The sequence below is a fragment of the Syngnathoides biaculeatus genome, chromosome 18 (assembly GCF_019802595.1).
Source record: "Syngnathoides biaculeatus isolate LvHL_M chromosome 18, ASM1980259v1, whole genome shotgun sequence".
NCBI lineage: Eukaryota > Metazoa > Chordata > Actinopteri > Syngnathiformes > Syngnathidae > Syngnathoides > Syngnathoides biaculeatus.
In genome coordinates this window covers 14,477,258-14,495,213 of record NC_084657.1, presented here as the reverse complement: position 1 = coordinate 14,495,213, position 17,956 = coordinate 14,477,258, and the positions used below count along the sequence as shown (strand labels likewise).

At 46.6% G+C, this 17,956-nt stretch overlaps 2 protein-coding genes across 2 annotated transcripts; both read right to left on the bottom strand.

Annotated features, from left to right (window-relative positions):
* Positions 1-2,076: 2,076 nt before the first annotated feature.
* On the bottom strand, positions 2,077-8,189 carry rfc3 (replication factor C (activator 1) 3). Its single transcript, XM_061804059.1, has 9 exons — positions 7,962-8,189; positions 6,840-6,977; positions 6,640-6,707; positions 5,773-5,870; positions 5,519-5,700; positions 4,270-4,406; positions 4,086-4,184; positions 2,619-2,688; positions 2,077-2,320 (listed from the first exon to the last, which is right to left on the bottom strand). Exons 1-9 carry the CDS (start codon positions 8,046-8,048, stop codon positions 2,129-2,131), a joined length of 1,071 nt encoding a protein of 356 aa, XP_061660043.1. The 5' UTR covers positions 8,049-8,189; the 3' UTR covers positions 2,077-2,128.
* Positions 8,190-8,625: 436 nt separating this feature from the next.
* Positions 8,626-17,368, bottom strand: kl (klotho). Its single transcript, XM_061804338.1, has 14 exons — positions 17,358-17,368; positions 16,216-16,999; positions 15,227-15,657; positions 15,049-15,128; positions 14,821-14,983; positions 13,769-13,874; positions 13,242-13,388; positions 12,328-12,563; positions 11,395-11,590; positions 11,144-11,322; positions 10,970-11,077; positions 10,791-10,896; positions 9,593-9,719; positions 8,626-9,427 (listed from the first exon to the last, which is right to left on the bottom strand). Exons 1-14 carry the CDS (start codon positions 17,366-17,368, stop codon positions 9,093-9,095), a joined length of 3,009 nt encoding a protein of 1,002 aa, XP_061660322.1. The 3' UTR covers positions 8,626-9,092.
* Positions 17,369-17,956: the final 588 nt, after the last annotated feature.

Below are 17,956 nucleotides of genomic sequence, written 5' to 3'. Positions count from 1 at the left end.
TTGCTGCACCATTTGTGTTCAAATATTGCTATCTGTTAGCCCGTCTATGGCGTTTTACATTTTTTCCGCATAAAGTTCAGCTACGTGATTGTTTTTTTTGACATGAGATAATTCTTTGTTTAATGTTTAGTTGGCCACTAAACAAAAATGGATGGATGACTATTGATTCAATAACTCATTGTTCCATCCATCCATTTTCTGAGCCGCTTATCCTCACGAGGGTCACGGGAGTGCTGGACCCAATCCTAGCTATTTTGTTGTTGTTGTATATTTTAAGTAATCCTCTGAGGGGAAAATAACTATAATGAATACGTTACCTTGTTTTTTTTTTCATTTTTTTAAATGTTTTTATAAAATTACTGATATCAAAGACTGGAGTGAATTAAAAAAACATGCATTTTATGTGAGGGAAATTATACTGAATTACAAATGATATAATTGTCAAAATTATATAAAAAAAAATCCAACTAACTAGCTACAAATCATTTTATCAAATGAATTCTCAAACATGTAGGATCCATGTTAGAACTAAGGCAACGGTCCGACGCAAGGGAGTGCGATTACGAGTAGTTTGGGCGGGGGGGCTCCACCCAATGGTGGCGCACTGTGAGGCGATTGTTCAGGAAATGAACACTCTGCTTTGTTTGGGCCAATCGGGGACTCCCACAAGCTGATAGCGTCACATAGACCCCCTTTGTGGATAAATACACACACGCGTCGTATAAACACAAGTCTCCTTTTCACCCTCCGCATTTCCCAAAGTCGTAATATTGCCCAACAGTACAGATATTTCCTGCGTGCCGCACATGTTGGAAATGTCTACCGTGGGGGGCTATTTTTAGCTTCAGGGTTACTGGGGGAGGGCTTTTACTTGCAAAAGATCCTTCAATGTACGATGATAATGTTGAAATATTAACAAGGTTCTCCAAAGAGTGGATTTTTTGAGAAATCTGAAGTGAACAAACAGTCGAGTGCAATACAAACGTCGATTTCTGCTACCGTTGCCTCGTGTTGGACGGCGTTCAAAATGAATACGATTCTGGCATTGAGATCATTAACAAATAAATGGGATTATTCCTCTATCATACTTGAGGGCATTTAAACAAAAACAAATAAAACATAGTAACTACTTTTAAAAACATACTGTCCAAGTACCACTACGTACATGGAGTACATATTGTATACACTCGGGAAGAAGGCCGAAGAAGTTTTCATCATAAACCACAGCTGGGATTTAATTTCTACAAGTTGTTTTAATGTGAAGTTATTGTAACATTGTGCACAGTTTGTTCAAGGAAGATATCCAGCCATTTTCTTTTGCTGCTTATCCTCAAAGGGGTCGCAGGGAGTGCTGGAGCCTATCCCAGCTGGCAATGGGCAGGAGGCAGGATACACCCTGAACTGGTTGCCAGCCAATCGCAGGGCACATAAAGACAAACAGCTGCACACACAATGACACCTACGGGCAATTTAGAGTGTCCGGGATTGAACCAAGAACCTCAAAACTGTGAGACCAACACTCTACCAGCTTCTCCCCCGCGCCGCTCAACAACATATTTTACAGAATAGATTTTTTTTACCCTCCTCAAAATAATGTAGTCTGTCTTCAAAATCCACTTTAAAAGAAATTCGTATCATTTTTCATGTTTTTTTTATTAATTAAGTTTGTTTCCCCCCCTAAAAAATGTCATCAGGAAAGTTTTATTAAGGAAAAGAGTTGCAATCTTTTGAACTGATGCCAATAGCAATGACGTCTAGTTACATAGTGGGCGGGGGGAGTAGTAGTGGAGTACTAAAACACGTGACAAATTTATGGCAAGCATTTATATTAACTTGCATTAGTGATCCAGGTCCCTCACATCCAGTCAAACTAGCAAATCTTGACCACTTTTTGGTCCGGTAACGTAGCGGTCAGTGGTTTTCAAACTGGGGCGAGCTCAGAAACGTTATCAGTAATCTCCCAAAAAAATGGGACGTGCCCCAAAATGTTTGAAAACCACTAGCATAGCTAATGACCGTAGGCAATTGTTATTCTGTGCTGTGTATTTCTGTAAATAAATGTCCAAAGAACGTTAATTAATAACAAAAAAAGTACTTTTAATGTGAAGGTGTGTGCGACAATCCGGCCTCAGAACATCATGGCGTCCAGGCCGTCCTCCATGAACTTCTTGTAGACGGCCATGAACTTGGCGACGAAGGCCTCCAGGTGGTAGATGGCTTTGTTGCCCAGCTGCAGCCGGTGCTCGTAGTACGCCGCCATGTGCGCCACCTCGGGCTTCAGGTGCCCGTCGCAGTTGTTCAGAAGCTCCCTCACCAAACCCTGACGGGGACCAGCAGGCGAACATTTACACGCACGTGTCGACACTAACCCCCTCCATATAATCCTGCAAATGAATACTTGACACCCCTCAAAAAAAAAAAATCATACTGGCTTCTATTTATTGTGTAAAAACTCTAACTATACCATTCCAATCTTAGCAGGGTGATAAAAATGTGCGCTCCCCCTAAACATTTATGCTTGCGTCTATCAAGGTCAATCCACCGCAGCATCTTCAGACAAAGGTTGCATACATCCAGGTAATTCCATACCATATACGATAAATGTGCGTCGCACTCACCTTCATGATGACATCGGCAGGGATGCAGTGAGTCAGCAGCTCGTACAGACGACCTCTCACCTCGAACAGTCTGGTCCAAACAAAATTTTGGAGTGTTGACTAAATGACCGACTGCAGATTTAAAGCGCCACTGAACTGAAATGCATAATTTTTCATGTTTTTCATGAAAAAAAAAAAAAAAAAAAAAAAAGGCAGCCGGAATCGACCCATCTGCTTTTTCACCACACGTCATGATGTTGTCGCATATGGATTTTTGCATCTCCCGCCATGACGATGTTTTCGAGGTATTCATTTTGGAGAAGAAGAAGGAAGTGAAGTTTTTTTACAGACTGGCGGGTTCGTCTGTTTATGCCAGTTTTACCGGTGGTAAAGTACCGTAATTCCCGGCCTACAAGAATGTAACGCTATCGCAGCCGCGCGAACACTAACGTGGCGGTGCTAACGCTAAAACTAGCGTGGCAGTGCTAACACAGTGGTGCTAACGCTAATTAGCTATTAAAAAAATAATATTTGGGGCTGGGGGGGGCGACATAATCCTCTCAGAAGAAACAAAAGATCCGCGTCATAATAACTTAATAAAGTACGTAAGTTAGGGATGCTAAATGTGTAGATGTGCACGGCCGTGGAGGTGGATCGGGTGGGGTGGTGGTTTGGCCGCATCCGGGAGGAGCAAGGAACTCTCCCTCCCACCAGCCAGCCGTGTTTCGCCCGGCATGGGTCCTCCTGAGTACGCTACATACACAAGATTTGTAAAAGAGTCAGGAAATAAAACAATTATAGGCCTGTCAATTTTAATATTTCCTCAGATTATTCATCCGTCAGTCGCTAGTTAAATGTGATCCGCATATCATCTAAATATGGCTCAAAACGACAAGGTAATATTGCCCCGGTCACTTCACTCGACTGTGAAATGTTCTCTTCTTCGAAAAGAGCTTCCGTGTCAGAAGGGGCGCCGGAAAAATATGAAAATCTCTGTTGTTCCTCTCCCATAGCAGGTGCCACTACGTCTTTTGTTGCTGCTGACGACGTGGCAGGCAATATGGCTGCCACTTCGATGTCGAGTGAGACTTGCGCAACTTTGCGCATGGATGACACGCTCTTCGCTCATTTTTTATCGTATAGACATTGAAGTGAATAATATTATAAGTAGTTTTCATAACAATATCTATTTCAAAATTTACATAGGCATGCCGCTTGGGCTTTAAGCATTTTCATTGCCCCCCCAAGTGACCAAATTTATTTTCTAGTCTTGCAATTTCACGCAGTTGTGAGCAGCATTTTATGACAGATAAAAAGTGTTCTATTGTTCAAATTTGAAGAAGGTAACTCATCTACCTGTACCATATCACTTTTGGGTATGGCGTGCTAAGCTACCTGAAGATAGTCAACTAATTCTTCATCAAGAATGTCAGGGGTCGGATTTTGCACACCTGTAACAAAATGTCCGACACCTGTTGCCCCTCCTACCTCTGTGGCGTCTGCTGAGTGACAATGGCGTTGGCCGTTTCTCGGAGGAACAACTCCCAGTCAGTTTCTGTGACGTCCTGGTTCGGCGAGAAGGGGTACCTGTCGGAAGAAAGGCGGTGTGATGTCACTCGGCAAAAAAGTAACAGATGAGTTATGAAAAATTAAGACTGTTTAAGCAACTCACTGCTGCACCCTGCAGGCCTCGCACATCAGCAGGGCTTTGCGGAGGTTGCGCCCCGACTTGTCGCAGATGCGCTTGGCCAGCTCGGGCGGCAGGACGAGGCCCTCTTTCTTACACACCGACGTAAGGACGTGACACACCTGAGGCACAAAAGGGGAAGAACTCATTGCCGATCCCGGAGAACTCCTGCAAGTTTTGCCTTTCAGCGTTCAGTTTTCGTGCGAAAGCTACAGACAATTGTACACTGTATTATTATCTGTAACTTGGAATGTGTGTGGCTTTAAAAGGTGGAGCTTCATTTGGTGAGTGACTTTGGGGTCAGCGCCTTCAATTTGAGTTCGCTTTTGTACACTCAGATTAGAATCTGGCTGCAGTTAGCTACTCGGGCCATCGTATAAAAGTTTATACATTCTTTGTAATCAAATTGACTTATTCGATTAATCAGTGCAGCCCTAGTTTTGGGATTTTTTTTTTTACACAGGCGTTCAACCCTGCGGCTTATGCAGTGATGAGGCTCATTTGTGCATGTATTTCCTAACGGCCGCAAGGGGGCGCTCGAGTGGAAAAGGTAAGAGTGAGACGAGTGGAATATATGTGCCAAGGAAGTGACTTTTACGGGTACGTTTTTTTTTACGCTGTGCTAGGACGTTGCTGCTGTGTTACTGCCGTCTCTCAGTGATTTTTACTGGTATGTTTTATTTTTTTTTTTTTAAATGGCCGTTAGCGCTGTGCTAGTGTGTTGCTGTTGTGTTACTGTCGCATCTCAGCAATTTATACTGGTATGTTTTGTTTTTTTAACTGGCACTGTTAGCGCCGCGCTAGCGTGTTTCTGCTGTGTTCCTGCCACATCTCAGTGATTTAGTTTTTTTTTTTTTTTTAACCGGCTCTGTGCTGCTGTGTTGCTACTACTACTTTTTTTACCAGTATGTTTTTTTTTTTTTTTGTTCATGCTACCGTGCTGTTGCTATGTTAAACCAAGCTAGGGTATTAAAACTTTGAAAATTCTTTCTGTGTACCGTCTTTCTTTGTAAATATCTCGTGTTTCATTGTGGGCACTTGCGGCTTTTACACAGGTGCGGCCTATGTATGTACCAAATGGTATTTCCTTTACAAATGCACTGGGTGAGGCTTATAATCCGGTGCGCTCTGTAGGCCGGAAATTGCAGTACTTGTATATTTCTCGTATTAGCGTCAGAGCCCCCGAGATAATCAAAGAGGACACGTTTGGCACCGGTGTCCTCCATGTCGTTACCTCCTCCGTGCTGGGCAGGGGAACGCGGATCGCCAGGCAGCGGCTGCGTATGGGCCCGATGACCTTGGAGGTGGAATTGGCGTAAAGAATCAGGCGGCAGGTGGCCATGTACTTTTCCATGGTGCGCCGCAAAGCGTGCTGGGCGTCCTTGGTCAGCCGGTCCACCTCAGTGAGCAGGACCACTGGTGAGCAAGCGAGCGGCAGAAGGCCACGTCAGACACGCTTCTGGAGTCGAGTGATGCGGGCGAGCTCACCTTTAAACTCTCTCTGCGTGCTGGACTGGATCTGCTGAGATTGAGCCATGGTCTTGATCAGCTCCTGGATCACCACACGGTCCTGGTTGCCTACATCACTGAGCGAAGGGCAACATGTTTCGGTGTCGGGAATATGTATATCGTAATTTCCGCCCCATGAGCCGCGACTTTTTTCCCCACACGGTTTCAGCCCTGCGGTTTATGCGGTGATGCGGCTAATTTAACGCCCGCAGGGGGGCACTCGAGTGGAAAAGGTAAGAGTGAGACCGGTGGAATAAATGTGCCGAGGAAGAGACTTTTACCGGTCCGGCCATGTTAGCGTTAGCATTAACGTGGCGGCGGTGGCGTTAAACTCACTGTGTACAGTCTTTCTTTGTAAATATCTATATGTAAATATCATTAATGCTAACGCTAGCGCCGCCAAACACGCTAACGTTAGCACCACCGCGTTAGCGCTAAACTCTCTGTGTACTGTCTTATATAATATCTCGTGTTTCAATGTGTGCGCTTGCGGCTTATACAAGGCTGCAGCCCATGTATGTACCAAATGGTATTTCCTGTACAAATGCACTGGGTGAGGCTTATTACCAGGAGCAACCCAAAAACAAAACTGCGACTTTGGATAATTTTCCCACTGGAAAGCCACAAAGAAAAATGGAAAATCAGCTGACATTTTTTTTTTTTTGTCTCTTTGAGATATCGTATTCACTTTTGTTAAGTTAATTTAACTACTTTAGGACAAGCCGAAAGAAACTTACTTTACACTGTAGTAAAGTGTCACTTTATCCGTGTTGTCCCAGGAAAACATCGAATCAAACACTTGGAAAAATATGCGGGATGTTCTCACTTTTAAAAGCGACACATTACCTGGGGTTGACCTCCAGGTGGTAGTTGCTGGCGATGGTGTTGATCTCAATCTTCTTCTTCGAGGGAGCCTACAAACAACAGCAATGTGAGCTTGCTTTTGTTTGCCTCTTGAACAGACGAGATTAATCCATTATATAGATAGATAACCGGCTCAGAAAATGGATGGATATCCGATTGAGCGAGTGCAACTCTCTTCTCACCACGATGGTCTGGTGCTCGATGCGAAGCTTCTCCACGCCGGGGCCGTAGACCTCCCTCAGCAGACACATGATGCGCGTCTTCTTGCCCGCGCCTGAAGGCCCGTAGACCAGCAAGTGGGGGAAGTCGCCGTCTTGAACCTCAATACGGATACACGATTTGTGTTGATTAATAGCAGTCAAACATAAACGCCGTTGAACAGGCAATATTTTTGTATAACAGGCAACATTCTTGTATTTTGATTCATGTCCATTCAATTTAATCGGTGATTTTCAAAATTATTTCTCAGGATTTGTAAATTGAAAAAGCAGTCATTTAGCCACACATCAATGCTATGCTTCCAGAATGAAAATATTGTGGCGAGGTCACCATGGGAACAGACATGGAAAAGGGAAATCATTTTGAAGTATGCAGCTGTTAAAATGTTGAACATTTAAATTTCATGTTAATGAGGGATTCCTTACATTTACAGGTATTTTTTTTCCTCATTATCTCGCCAGAAAAGTAAGAAATAGTAAAAATATTCCCCAAAATTTTTATAATAGCCTATAGATGCCACAAGGTGGCGGAATATTATTCTCTTTATTGGACAGGGATTTGGCTGTCTAATAGTAGGTACTCCCTTCACTTCCATCACACTTTATTGGCGTCAAAGCACTACTTTTCAATTACTTGTGACTTTTTCAGCGAATAGAGGACCGGCCAGAAAAACGAATCTGCGAATAAGTGGAGGAAACATTAATGTTGCTCAAGCAAGAGCGCCCACTGGCGGGGAGGGATTATCACAACATAACGTTTGATTTTACAATATATAACACAAACACCTGTCATTTTAGTCAAATTTATTCAACCATTCATAGCTGAAACGTAATATCACGTTATTATTGTTTGATATGACACACACGACACACTGCATGGCGTGAAGTGACGCACAATTCGGTAAAAGTGGTAAAATGATTTGTGACCAACGCCGCGGATCCATTGTTAGGATTAAAAACAAAACAAAAACGCTGTTAAACGAGAACAGTAAGTTCTGAAACCACAATCGGAGGACAACCGTGCGCATTTAGGGTAGCAGAGAAGCTAAAGTAGTTTAAAAAAAATGCTAATCTTGTCCTTCTCACCAGGCTCTTGAGCTGGGACGCCTGTTCTTTGTGGTAGTCGAGTTTGCCGAGCGACGTGGGTCGATATTTATCCACCCACAAACTCATTTTCGTGGGACGACTTTGGCAACACCGCAAGTTATGGAGAAGGAAAAATGAAAACTGCAAAAAAAAAAAAATCTTCCCGCGGAGCGCTTTGTTGACGTTCGCCTTGCTACTTCCGCTTAAGCTACGGAAAATCAAAAGGGTGAAATGTGATAGATTACGCGCGAGAGGAAAAGGTCAAAAAAATTACTTTGAAAATTTACATCATGCTCGTTAAAAAGTAAATTTTGACTCTTAATGTTGATTTAAACTACAAATTATTATTTGAATTAAATACCACGAAACCCTCCAACTGCAGTGCACTTGGAGTTGGCAGGGACGTTTGTAGAATCTCCCAAAACACACACACAAAAACCAAAAACCTCGACGATGGAAAAAGATGGAAAGAGATGTATTTTGTTAATTTTGTGCCACAAGCATTACAAATAATTAACAATATTTCATTACCAACACTGACAGAAAACAAGCAGCAGTCATTTTTACCTTTGACTGAATATTACTCTACAGGAATGATTTTCAAATTGTGCTATACATATAAGTGTACAACTACATGAACACCCCCCCCCCCAAAAAAAAAAAAAAAACACAATTGGAGGCTTTAAATTGCCCATAAGTGTGATTGTGACTGCGGCTGTTTGCCTCTATGTGCCCTGCGATTGGCTAGCGACCAATTCAGGGCGTACCCCGCCTCCCGCCCGATGACAGCTCGGCTCGGCTCCGGCATTCCTACGACCCTTGTGAGGATAAGCGGCTCAGAAATTGGATAGATGGATGTTATGCATCTTACATTTTAACTTTTTTAAAATCAACTACTCTGTGGGTCAAATAAATACCTTTATGGAAAAAAAAATATTTTCAAAGAACAAAATCTGGATATTGGCAATATTGGCATTTTAAGGGTGAAAAAAAAATGTTGCAAGATTACAACTTTTTGGGATACCGTTAAGGGCTACAAATCAATATTCTGCTGTATTTTTTTTAGGTCTAATGCGTGTAACATGTAAAGTAGGAAAAACTGCTATAAGCCGTGTAGCGAGCTGTCGCTCATCAGTAAGCGTCTTTGCGTCTCCTGGCGGCGTAGTAGACGACGAGGCCTAGCGTGATTAGCGTGGCGGCGCCAACCAGCCCCAGGAAGCCCAGCACGGGTTGCCCGACCAGAGCCCGACAGCCCGGGCAGGGGCGGGCGGCGCCGGGGCACCGCTGAGCGGGCGCCCCCGGCACGGGGAAGCCGTTGTGGCGGATGATGTTGCGATAGTTGGCCAGCGACGCCTTCACTACGGCCTCCTTGTGGACGTGGCCGTACAGGCCGAAGCCCGGGTCGCGCTGGTCGCTCAGGGCGTAGGCGAAGTAGCCCTTCAGATTCACGCCGTCCAAGGTGAACGCTGCCGGAAAAATTATTTCACATCAAACCACATCAAAAAACTAAGAAAAAAAGCACAATTCCTGAGCTGTAATATTTCACATGCTGAGGTTGAGCTTTCCTCCTCCTCCAGTTGAGCGATTTTGACCTCAAGACGGTATAATCATTACACTGGCGCCGACGTCACCTTTGAGTGCCTCGTTGATGTAGTTGTACACGTAGTAGACCCTCAGGCTATCCTTGAAGCGGGCCGGGTCCTCCTGCACGCCGTTGGCCATCACGTAGACGGGCACGTGCGGGTAGCGCTCCTTGACCTGCAATTTCGTTCGCCGTGAACGTGGATTCCCAACGCCGTTGGACGGCCGGCGCCGCTTGCGTACACGCTACATACCACGGTGGGAAAACTTTGGTGCTCAGGGGGGCACGATGGTGTATGAAATGGGCCACTTTGTAGATGACATTATCATAATAAAATAAAACCATAGCATTTTGAAATTGTTAAGAAATTGTTATCTTTTGTTCATTTAATTACAAAATCTCCAATAAAGGAAATATTTTTTTTTAATCCATACATTTTTTTAAAGTTAACGCAACAAATATTACAATATTCTTGATATTGTAATTGTCACATGACATTTTACCATGTAAACAATTTATTTCGCCACAAAAACACTATTTTGCTCCAAAACATGAAATAACGCACTATATTTTGCCATAAAATCCTGTTTTGCCATACAAACAATATCGTTTGTCACATAAACACCTGCATTTTGCCATACAAAAACACTATAATCTGCCAGGAAATCATGACATCACATCACATTTTGCCACAAAAAAACGTTTTTTGTTGTTGTTGCCTTATAGACACTATATTTTGAGCTAAAGCACTACTTTTTGCTCCCAGAACACTATATTTTGCTGTACAGCAAAACAACACTCGATACAGTGATGCCCCAGTTCTCGACCACAATCCGTTCCAGAAAACGGTTCGAGAAGTGATTTGTTTGAAAATCGAATGGATGTTTCCCATTACAATGAATGGAAAAAGAAATAATGCGTTCCAAGCCTAAAAAATTGGGCTTTTTCAAGCATTTTTTTCAGCTTTTCCTGATAATAAACTGCATAGTAGAAATACATGTATAGCTTAAATACTTTATATCATAAAATAATTGAAGAAATATATTCATTTTTTGCTTAAAATGTATGCATTGCCGTATCTGTAGCGACTCGGCCCCCAGCCTTTTTAACTTTTTTTTTAAATTAACAAAAGTGCAGAATAACTTTAAACAAGCAGTTCGAGAACCGAGGCTTGACTGTATTTTGCCGTAAAACACAATATTTTATGTGTTGACAACGGGCGAGCGGGTCTGAAAGCGTGGCCTCACCCAGTTGAGCGCCTTCCTCAGGCCCCAAGGTACCACGGGCCGAGGCGACAAGATCCACGTGGTGTCGATCATGTGCTGCACCTCCAGCGTGGACGTGTACGTGTACCTGCGGGGGAAAGGGGGGTACCACGTGGTCACCGCACGTCGACGCGGTCACCGCGTCTTCGCTTCGCTCTTACGAGTCCTCCTTGGCGTGCGTCACCAGCTCGGTGCTGAAGTGGCTGATGGCGAAGAAGTCGAACGTGTCCTTGACCAGCTGCCGGTCCTTCTCGTTGAACACCGGGAGTCTGCGACACAACCGCAAGCACAATGACCAATCGGCCATTTAGGATTGTCCGTCTGTTCATGTATACTCGAGTGAGTTGAGTTGTCGCAGCCAGCTCCTCATCCCCGCAGGATAATCTCCGCCGCCGAAGATGGGCTCGGCGAACCATCCGACCCGGAATTCCAGAACCCGCTTGGCCGGTTCCACGTCCTCTCGGCTGAAAGAGAAGGCCGGTTCCACCCAGTCCATGTGCAGAGCCAGAGAAACCTGACGACGACGGGCGTGTGAAGGCCACGGCGGGACGTGGGGGTGCGGGGGGGGGCCGGACGGTGCGCTAACCTGACCGCCCTGAGTGGGCCTGAAGTCTCGGTCGTAAGCGCGCCAGGCCAGCGCGTGGGCTCGGAGCATCTGATGAGCTTCCTGGTAGCTCACCATCTCGTCGTTGGGCTCGTTGAGCGTGATCCACATCTTCACGTGCTCGCCCAGCTCACGGAAGCACAGGCGCGCGTAGTCGGCGAAAAAGCCCGGAGTTCCCCTGAACGTAACACAACTCGTATTAATTCATCCTCTTCATTTAACTATTGTGTACAACGATGAAGATTTTTTTTCCACCAAACAGCAGCCGTGACGTTCTCAGAATTCATATAAAAAGAAATGTACGTTTTCAAAAAATATTGTACCACTAGTCAATAAAAACTTTATTCTGTCACCAAAAAATACACTGGACTTGGTCACAAACCAGTTTTATCACAGGAATAGTAAAAGCTAACGCTAGCACCACGCTAATAAAAAAAATCACAGAGACACGGCAGTAACACGCTAGCGTAGCGCTAACAGGGCCGAACCGGTTAAAGTCATTTCCTCGGCACATACATTCCACCGGTCTCACTCTTACCTTTTCTGCTCGAGTGCCCCCCTGCGGCCGTTAAGACAAAAAAAACGCACAAATTAGCTGCGTCACCGCATACACCGCAGGGTTGAAAATTACGGAAATTACAGTATATTGTGCTATAAAGCGCCATATTTTATGACACAAATGGCAAATTTTCTTACTAACGCATATTTATAACACTTGCAAGGAGCCGCTGTAGACCACAACTCACGGCCAGATGCTTACACGCAAACTAACCAATCAGGAAATTGCGACAAGAGGCATAAAATCACTCAAAATTGTCTGAAATCATGTGGCGAATCCCGGGACGGAACCGGAGGATCTTCAGATCTCTCCCGACTGAGCTTTTTAAAGCCCGTTGCAGCCTGGGAGTCAGGTACCTGTTGAGCCACCCGTTGGCGCTGTCGAGCGGCGGCGGCAGGCTGCTGCCTTGGCGCGTGTGGTGCCACAGGGTGACCACGGGCGTGACGTTGGCGCGCAGCAGCTGGCGGCTGAAGCAGCGGTAGTAGCCCAGCAAGGTGGCGTTGGGTCGCGCCACGTCGCCCGCCGGCACCAGCGCCGACCAGTTGAGGGAGAAGTGGAAGTGGCTCACGCCCACTTCCTGGATTTCATTCACCTAGAAATATTCAACGCGGTAAGAGTAACACTACACTTGTACGCATGCCGTCAGGGCCACAACTAGAGTGGGCCAACTCCACATAAATGGAGAAAAAGGTTATTTAAAAAAAAACCAAGGTTTAGTTCAAATTTTGACATTTTTGATTCAAAATTGCAACGCTGGGCAAAAAAAAAAAAAAAAAAGAGTTTGTATTTGTTATCTCTCATTAAATATTGCTACTTTTGACAGATTTAGATCACTATTGCGCTACATCCATCCATCCATTTTCTTAGCCGCTTATCCTCACGAGGGTCGTCCAGTTGTCAACAGGCAGGGGTACACCCTGAAGTGGTTGCCAGCCAATCACAGGCCACAAAGAGACAAACAGCCGCACTCACAATCCCACCTAGGGGCAATTTAGAGTGTCCAATTAATGTGGCAAGTTTTTGGGACACTGGAGGAAACCGGAGCAGGCATGGGCAGAACTTGAAAACTCCACACAGGCGGGTCCGGGATTGAACCCGGGACCTCAGAACTGTGAGTCCTGGATCCAACCTAAGAAACTACCTCATATATTCCGCGATAAAACGGGACATTTTGTTGCATACACAAATTTTATTTTCCTGGTACTACAAGAAATTGCATAATTTCATATCAGGTTCCGCTAAATCGACACGTCGTTTTGTTGCACCTCACCTGCTGTCTGATGCTGACGTAGTCGGCGCAGTGCGGGTCGCGGCGCGGAGGTGGCGCGACCGGCCCGTCCAGTCGGGTCAGCTTGCCGCTGTCCGTGTCCCACGTGTACACGCTGGGGTCCGCAAACTGACTGGGCGAGCCCTCCACCTCGGCCACAAACGCATCAGGAACACACATGAGCGTCAACGCCAGATTTGGTCATAAAACACTACATTTTGCAGCAAAAAATAATAATTGTATGGCAAAATGGGCTATTTAATATTTCATTATGAAAAAAAATTATGTTGCTTGAAAATGCTACTTGTGAGTAAAAACAGTATCAACCTTAACCCTAACCCTTAAAAATGCTACTTGTGAGTAAAAACAGTATCATTAAAAAAAAACATAAAACTACTAAAACAGGACATATTTTCATAAAACTGTGCAGTTTGTGTCTATCTTGCCGAATCAAACCGACAAAAGTTAATATTTAACATGAATTCAGAAAAGCGCGGTCACTGATTGACCTTTGAGCCCCTGGCGCTGACCTGGATGGAGTTGGCCGTGACCCCCCAAGCGAAGTCGCACGGGAAAACTCCTTGAGCGGGACGGTTCTCCGGAAGCTCCGGAAAACCGTTTCTCTGGATCACGTTCCTGTTTGCCGACGAACACTCAAACATCAGCGGCGGAATTTGAGTTCAAGTGTTCGAGGTCAAGGGAAATAATAGTCATAGCGGCCATTGGGTTCAAGTATAAACGTGAATTAATGGAATAATAGATCAAGTGAAGTATTAGTTTGGTTAAAAGAAGAAGAAAAAAAAAGGTCACAATGTAATAGGAAACCAAAAATGTAAAAAACATCGAAAGACTTGAGTAACAGATCCGTATCTAAAGCAATAAACCGTCAACGTAAAAGAGGAATCAATGCGAACAAAGTATAACTGTGCACGTCAAAATAAAAGTAAAATAAAAACGGAGTACCGTAATTCCCGGCTACAAAGCGCACCTGGTTATAAGCCTCAACCAGTACATTTGGAAAGGAAATACCATTTGGTACAAACATAGGCCGCAGCCGTGTAAAAGCCGCAAGTGCCCACATTGAAACTGACATTGAAACACGAGATATTTACAAAGAAAGACGGTAAAACAGACGCTAGCTGAAAATAACGCTAGCGACGCCGCACCAATGCTAACGCTAGTGCCACCGCGCTAATGCTAACACTAGCGAAGCGCTAACGCTGGCGCAGCGCTAACAGGACTGGTAAAAGTCAAATATATTCGGTCTCACACTTACCTTTTCCGCTCGGCCGTTAGAAAAAAATGCACAAATAAGCCGCATTACCGCATAAACCGCAGCGTCACGGTTTGTAGGCCGGAAATTACGGTAATCAAAAAATGGTTAGTGATTGAAGTAATACCGTCATAGTTCTGGTCATAGATTAATAGGGAAAGTTAAAGAGTAATAGTAAAGTCAAAGTAATGACTCATGTTCGAGAGTGATAGTTCAAGTCAAAAGACAAAGTGCAGAGAATTGTGAATGAGTGATGAGAACAATCGCTGACGGAAGGTAACGACGACTCGGCGCGCGGCGCTCACTCACTTGTAGAAGGTGGCCGAGGTCTTGGGCTCGCGCTTCATGTCGGGCGTGTTGAAGTCCACGTAGTAAAGTCCTCGCCTGATGCCGTACTCGCGGTGCCACTCGAAGCCGTCCACCAGAGACCACGCCGTGTAGCCCACCACCTTCACGCCGTCCATCGCGATGGCTGCGCGACATTTGCCGTCAGCCGCGTACGGCGGCGCACATCGGGCCGCGGGCGCCGTCTCTCACATTTCAGAGCTTCCGCGATGAACCGCTTTAAGTAGTACATGTGCTTCGGGTCCTGAGTCTTTGTGCTGCCCAGCACGTACCTGAACATATGACAAATATGTACATGTGACGTGCATGAAACGCGTAGGGACTACTCGCGGTTCGCCACCCGCGGATACGCTAAAAAAAAAAGAGTTACCATCCGCTCTGCACCACGAAGATGTCCGGCCGGTCGTACTCTCCGCTGACCCAGTAGAGGAGCATCCGCAGGTCCAGGTCCTCCCGCTGGCCGAACTTGAGGCTGTCGTTGATGAGCTGGAAGCTGAGGGCGGCGCCGTGGGACAGCGCGAAGAAGTCGGCGGTGCCCCTCACCCGCCGCCGCTCCTCGTCCGACAAGGCCGGCAAGCGGGCGCCCAGACGGGCCTTCATGCAGGGCGGGTAGTCGCCGTCCCCGAAGAGCGGCCCGGCGAACCAGCCCAGCACGTGTTCCAGCGAGCACTGGCACTCGCGCAGGCTCTCCACCCGCGTGCGTGTCGGGCGGACCCAGTGGGACGCCAGCGCCATGGACACGCGCCCGCCCTGGCGTGGCCGGTAGTGGCGGTCGTACGAGTGCCACGCCGCCGCGTGAGCCTCAAACACAAACGCGACAATTTTAACGGGTGGGCAGACTGAGCAGACTTGTTGATCCAGTGTCAGTTTGTTTAGGTTCAAGGTTTTTTGTTCTACTTTGGTATTTGGTTGTGGGACTTTTAGTTTTCATTTGTTGGGCAAATACTTTTTGAGACCCCTTCCCTCTTCATTTGAGTCCTCCACATTTTTTTTTTTTTGCCTTCCTCGCCTTCGCTAACCGTAACTTGACTTCGTTTCAAGACTCAGTTATGGCTTTAAATGTGGGTTCCAGTGAGTTTTTAAGTAGGGTTTCAAAAACAGATCAAGGTTTTGAGTACTGGTTTGGAAAGTGAGTTAAGAGTCTCTCGGATTTTCAAGGTGGAGTTAAGGTTTCAAGTCATAATCTTAAAGTAGAGTTTCAAGCCTTACGTTCGGGTTTAAAAAAAATGAATTAGCTGTATCAGACTACAAAAACAGGAAACGAGTTTTCCAGCAAATGAAGAATGACCCAAATAATCAATCAAAATATGAAATTTAACAATGAATCATAATCCCAACCGATGAAGTATGACTTCTGACCTTGAGCAGCACGTGGCCCACTCTGAACGGCAGGTCCGGGTCGCCCTTGACGCCCGGGGCCACCACCCCGGTGCCGTAGCCGTGCCGGGCCACCACGAACGGGTTGTCGATGGTGATCCACCAGCGGACGTCGTCGCCGAACTCCCGGAAGCAGAAGTCCGCGTAGTCGCGGAACACCTCCACCATATCCGGGTTGCTCCACCCGCCCAGGCGCCGCTGCAGTGCGTCGGGCAGGTCCCAGTGGTACAGGGTCACCACCGGCTCCACCCGGGCTTCCTTGAGCCGGGCCAGCAGGCCGCGGTAGTAGCGCACGCCCGCCTCGTTGAGGCTCCCGCGGGTGCCGTTGGGGAAGATCCGCGGCCACGATAGCGAGAAGCGATAGTGGCTGACGCCCAGCTGCCGGATGGCGCGCACGTCGGCCGCCGCGTTGTGGTAGCTGTCGCTGCCCACGTCGCCTGTCGCCACGCGATTGCCGCCCCGGGTGAACGTATCCCAGATGGACGGGCCCTTACCGTCCTTGTCGGAGGCGCCCTCCACCTGGTAGGCCGCCGTGCCCACCGCCCACATGAACCCGGGGGGGAAGCTGCCGTGCAGGAAGGCCTTGTCGCCCGGGTAGGGCAGCCTGCTGAAGCGCCCCCACGTCCGCAGGCCGGCGCCCGGTTTGCCGGAGGCGCGCGGCGAGCAGGCGGCGAGCCAGGCGGCCAGCAGCGCCAGGCGGCGGGCGGCGACGCTCCAAGCGGCACTGCCGTGCGCCATGCCCGGGGACGCTTTGACGTTTGAGCCCCTCAGGGTGAGGGGGAGGCGGAGGGGGCCCGGCTCGCTCCCTCGCTCGGTCAATCATTTCCAGAGCAGCTGACGAGGGAAAGGTCAACACGGGAAGCGCTAGTTGAATCTTTATAATAATAATGATAATTATTTAGTGTGGCACAGGTGGTGCAAGAAGCCTTAATGGGGGAGGGAAGTCATCAGCATCCATAAGATGTCGATGACCTGTGGACAATTCCCCCCTTCCTCCCTCCAACGCACACAAGCATTATGGATTTCAGTTATATTAATAAATATTGCAGCTCCGGGTTTACTGTGACAGCAGGTGCAAGAAGCCAAAATGGAGGGTTATTAAAAGAAATCCCTCATAAATTTACATTGATGCCATTCAGGGGCCAATGGGCGGAGCTTATTACCGGGCAACTGGTTGACTAGAAGTCGCCTGCTCAGTTTCAGTCATACAAACTTGCTGAAATACATATTGTGGTTGTATTTATGGTTTGGGGCAAAGGAAATCATGAAAAAAAAAATTATTCGCATTACACAGGTGGTGCAAGAACTCCTTAAGGGGGGGGGGTCGGTTGGGGTCGTTCAGAGCATCAGTCTTTTATATGCAGATTTGAAGTGACGCCGTTTAGGGCTGATGGGGGCAAACAGCTGGGGCACCACGGTCACGCACCCGTCATCCACGTCACCCCCCCACTCCCCGTCCGGTTGCTAGGTAACGCCGGCCTCTCCTGGCCATAAAACAAACACGAGGCTGACTGCAAGTGTTTGTTTACCCAACGGCAATAAATGACCATTAACAACAATTTATTACCACTCAAAACAGTGACTGAATTGTTGACTACAAAAGACACCACAGAACTCAACCAAAAGTGCAACAACATTTTATACATTTTTTTGTTTTGTTTCACAAGACAGGTTAAATGTGTTTTTTTTTGTTTTTTTTTTGGGCCTCAGTGGAGGTAAGACA

Coding starts and splice junctions, on each gene's coding strand:
- rfc3 (XM_061804059.1), bottom strand. CDS start 8,048: ATGAGTTTGTGGGTGGATAAATATCGACCCACGTCGCTCGGCAAACTC. Junction 4,185..4,269: donor GAGGCCTGCAGGGTGCAGCA/GTGAGTTGCTTA, acceptor TTCTTCCGACAG/GTACCCCTTCTCGCCGAACC. Junction 2,689..4,085: donor ACTCAGCAGACGCCACAGAG/GTAGGAGGGGCA, acceptor TGTTTGGACCAG/ACTGTTCGAGGTGAGAGGTC.
- kl (XM_061804338.1), bottom strand. Junction 13,875..14,820: donor ACCTCGGCCACCTTCTACAA/GTGAGTGAGCGC, acceptor GTCGGCAAACAG/GAACGTGATCCAGAGAAACG. Junction 9,720..10,790: donor TGAGGAAGGCGCTCAACTGG/GTGAGGCCACGC, acceptor ACGAAATTGCAG/GTCAAGGAGCGCTACCCGCA.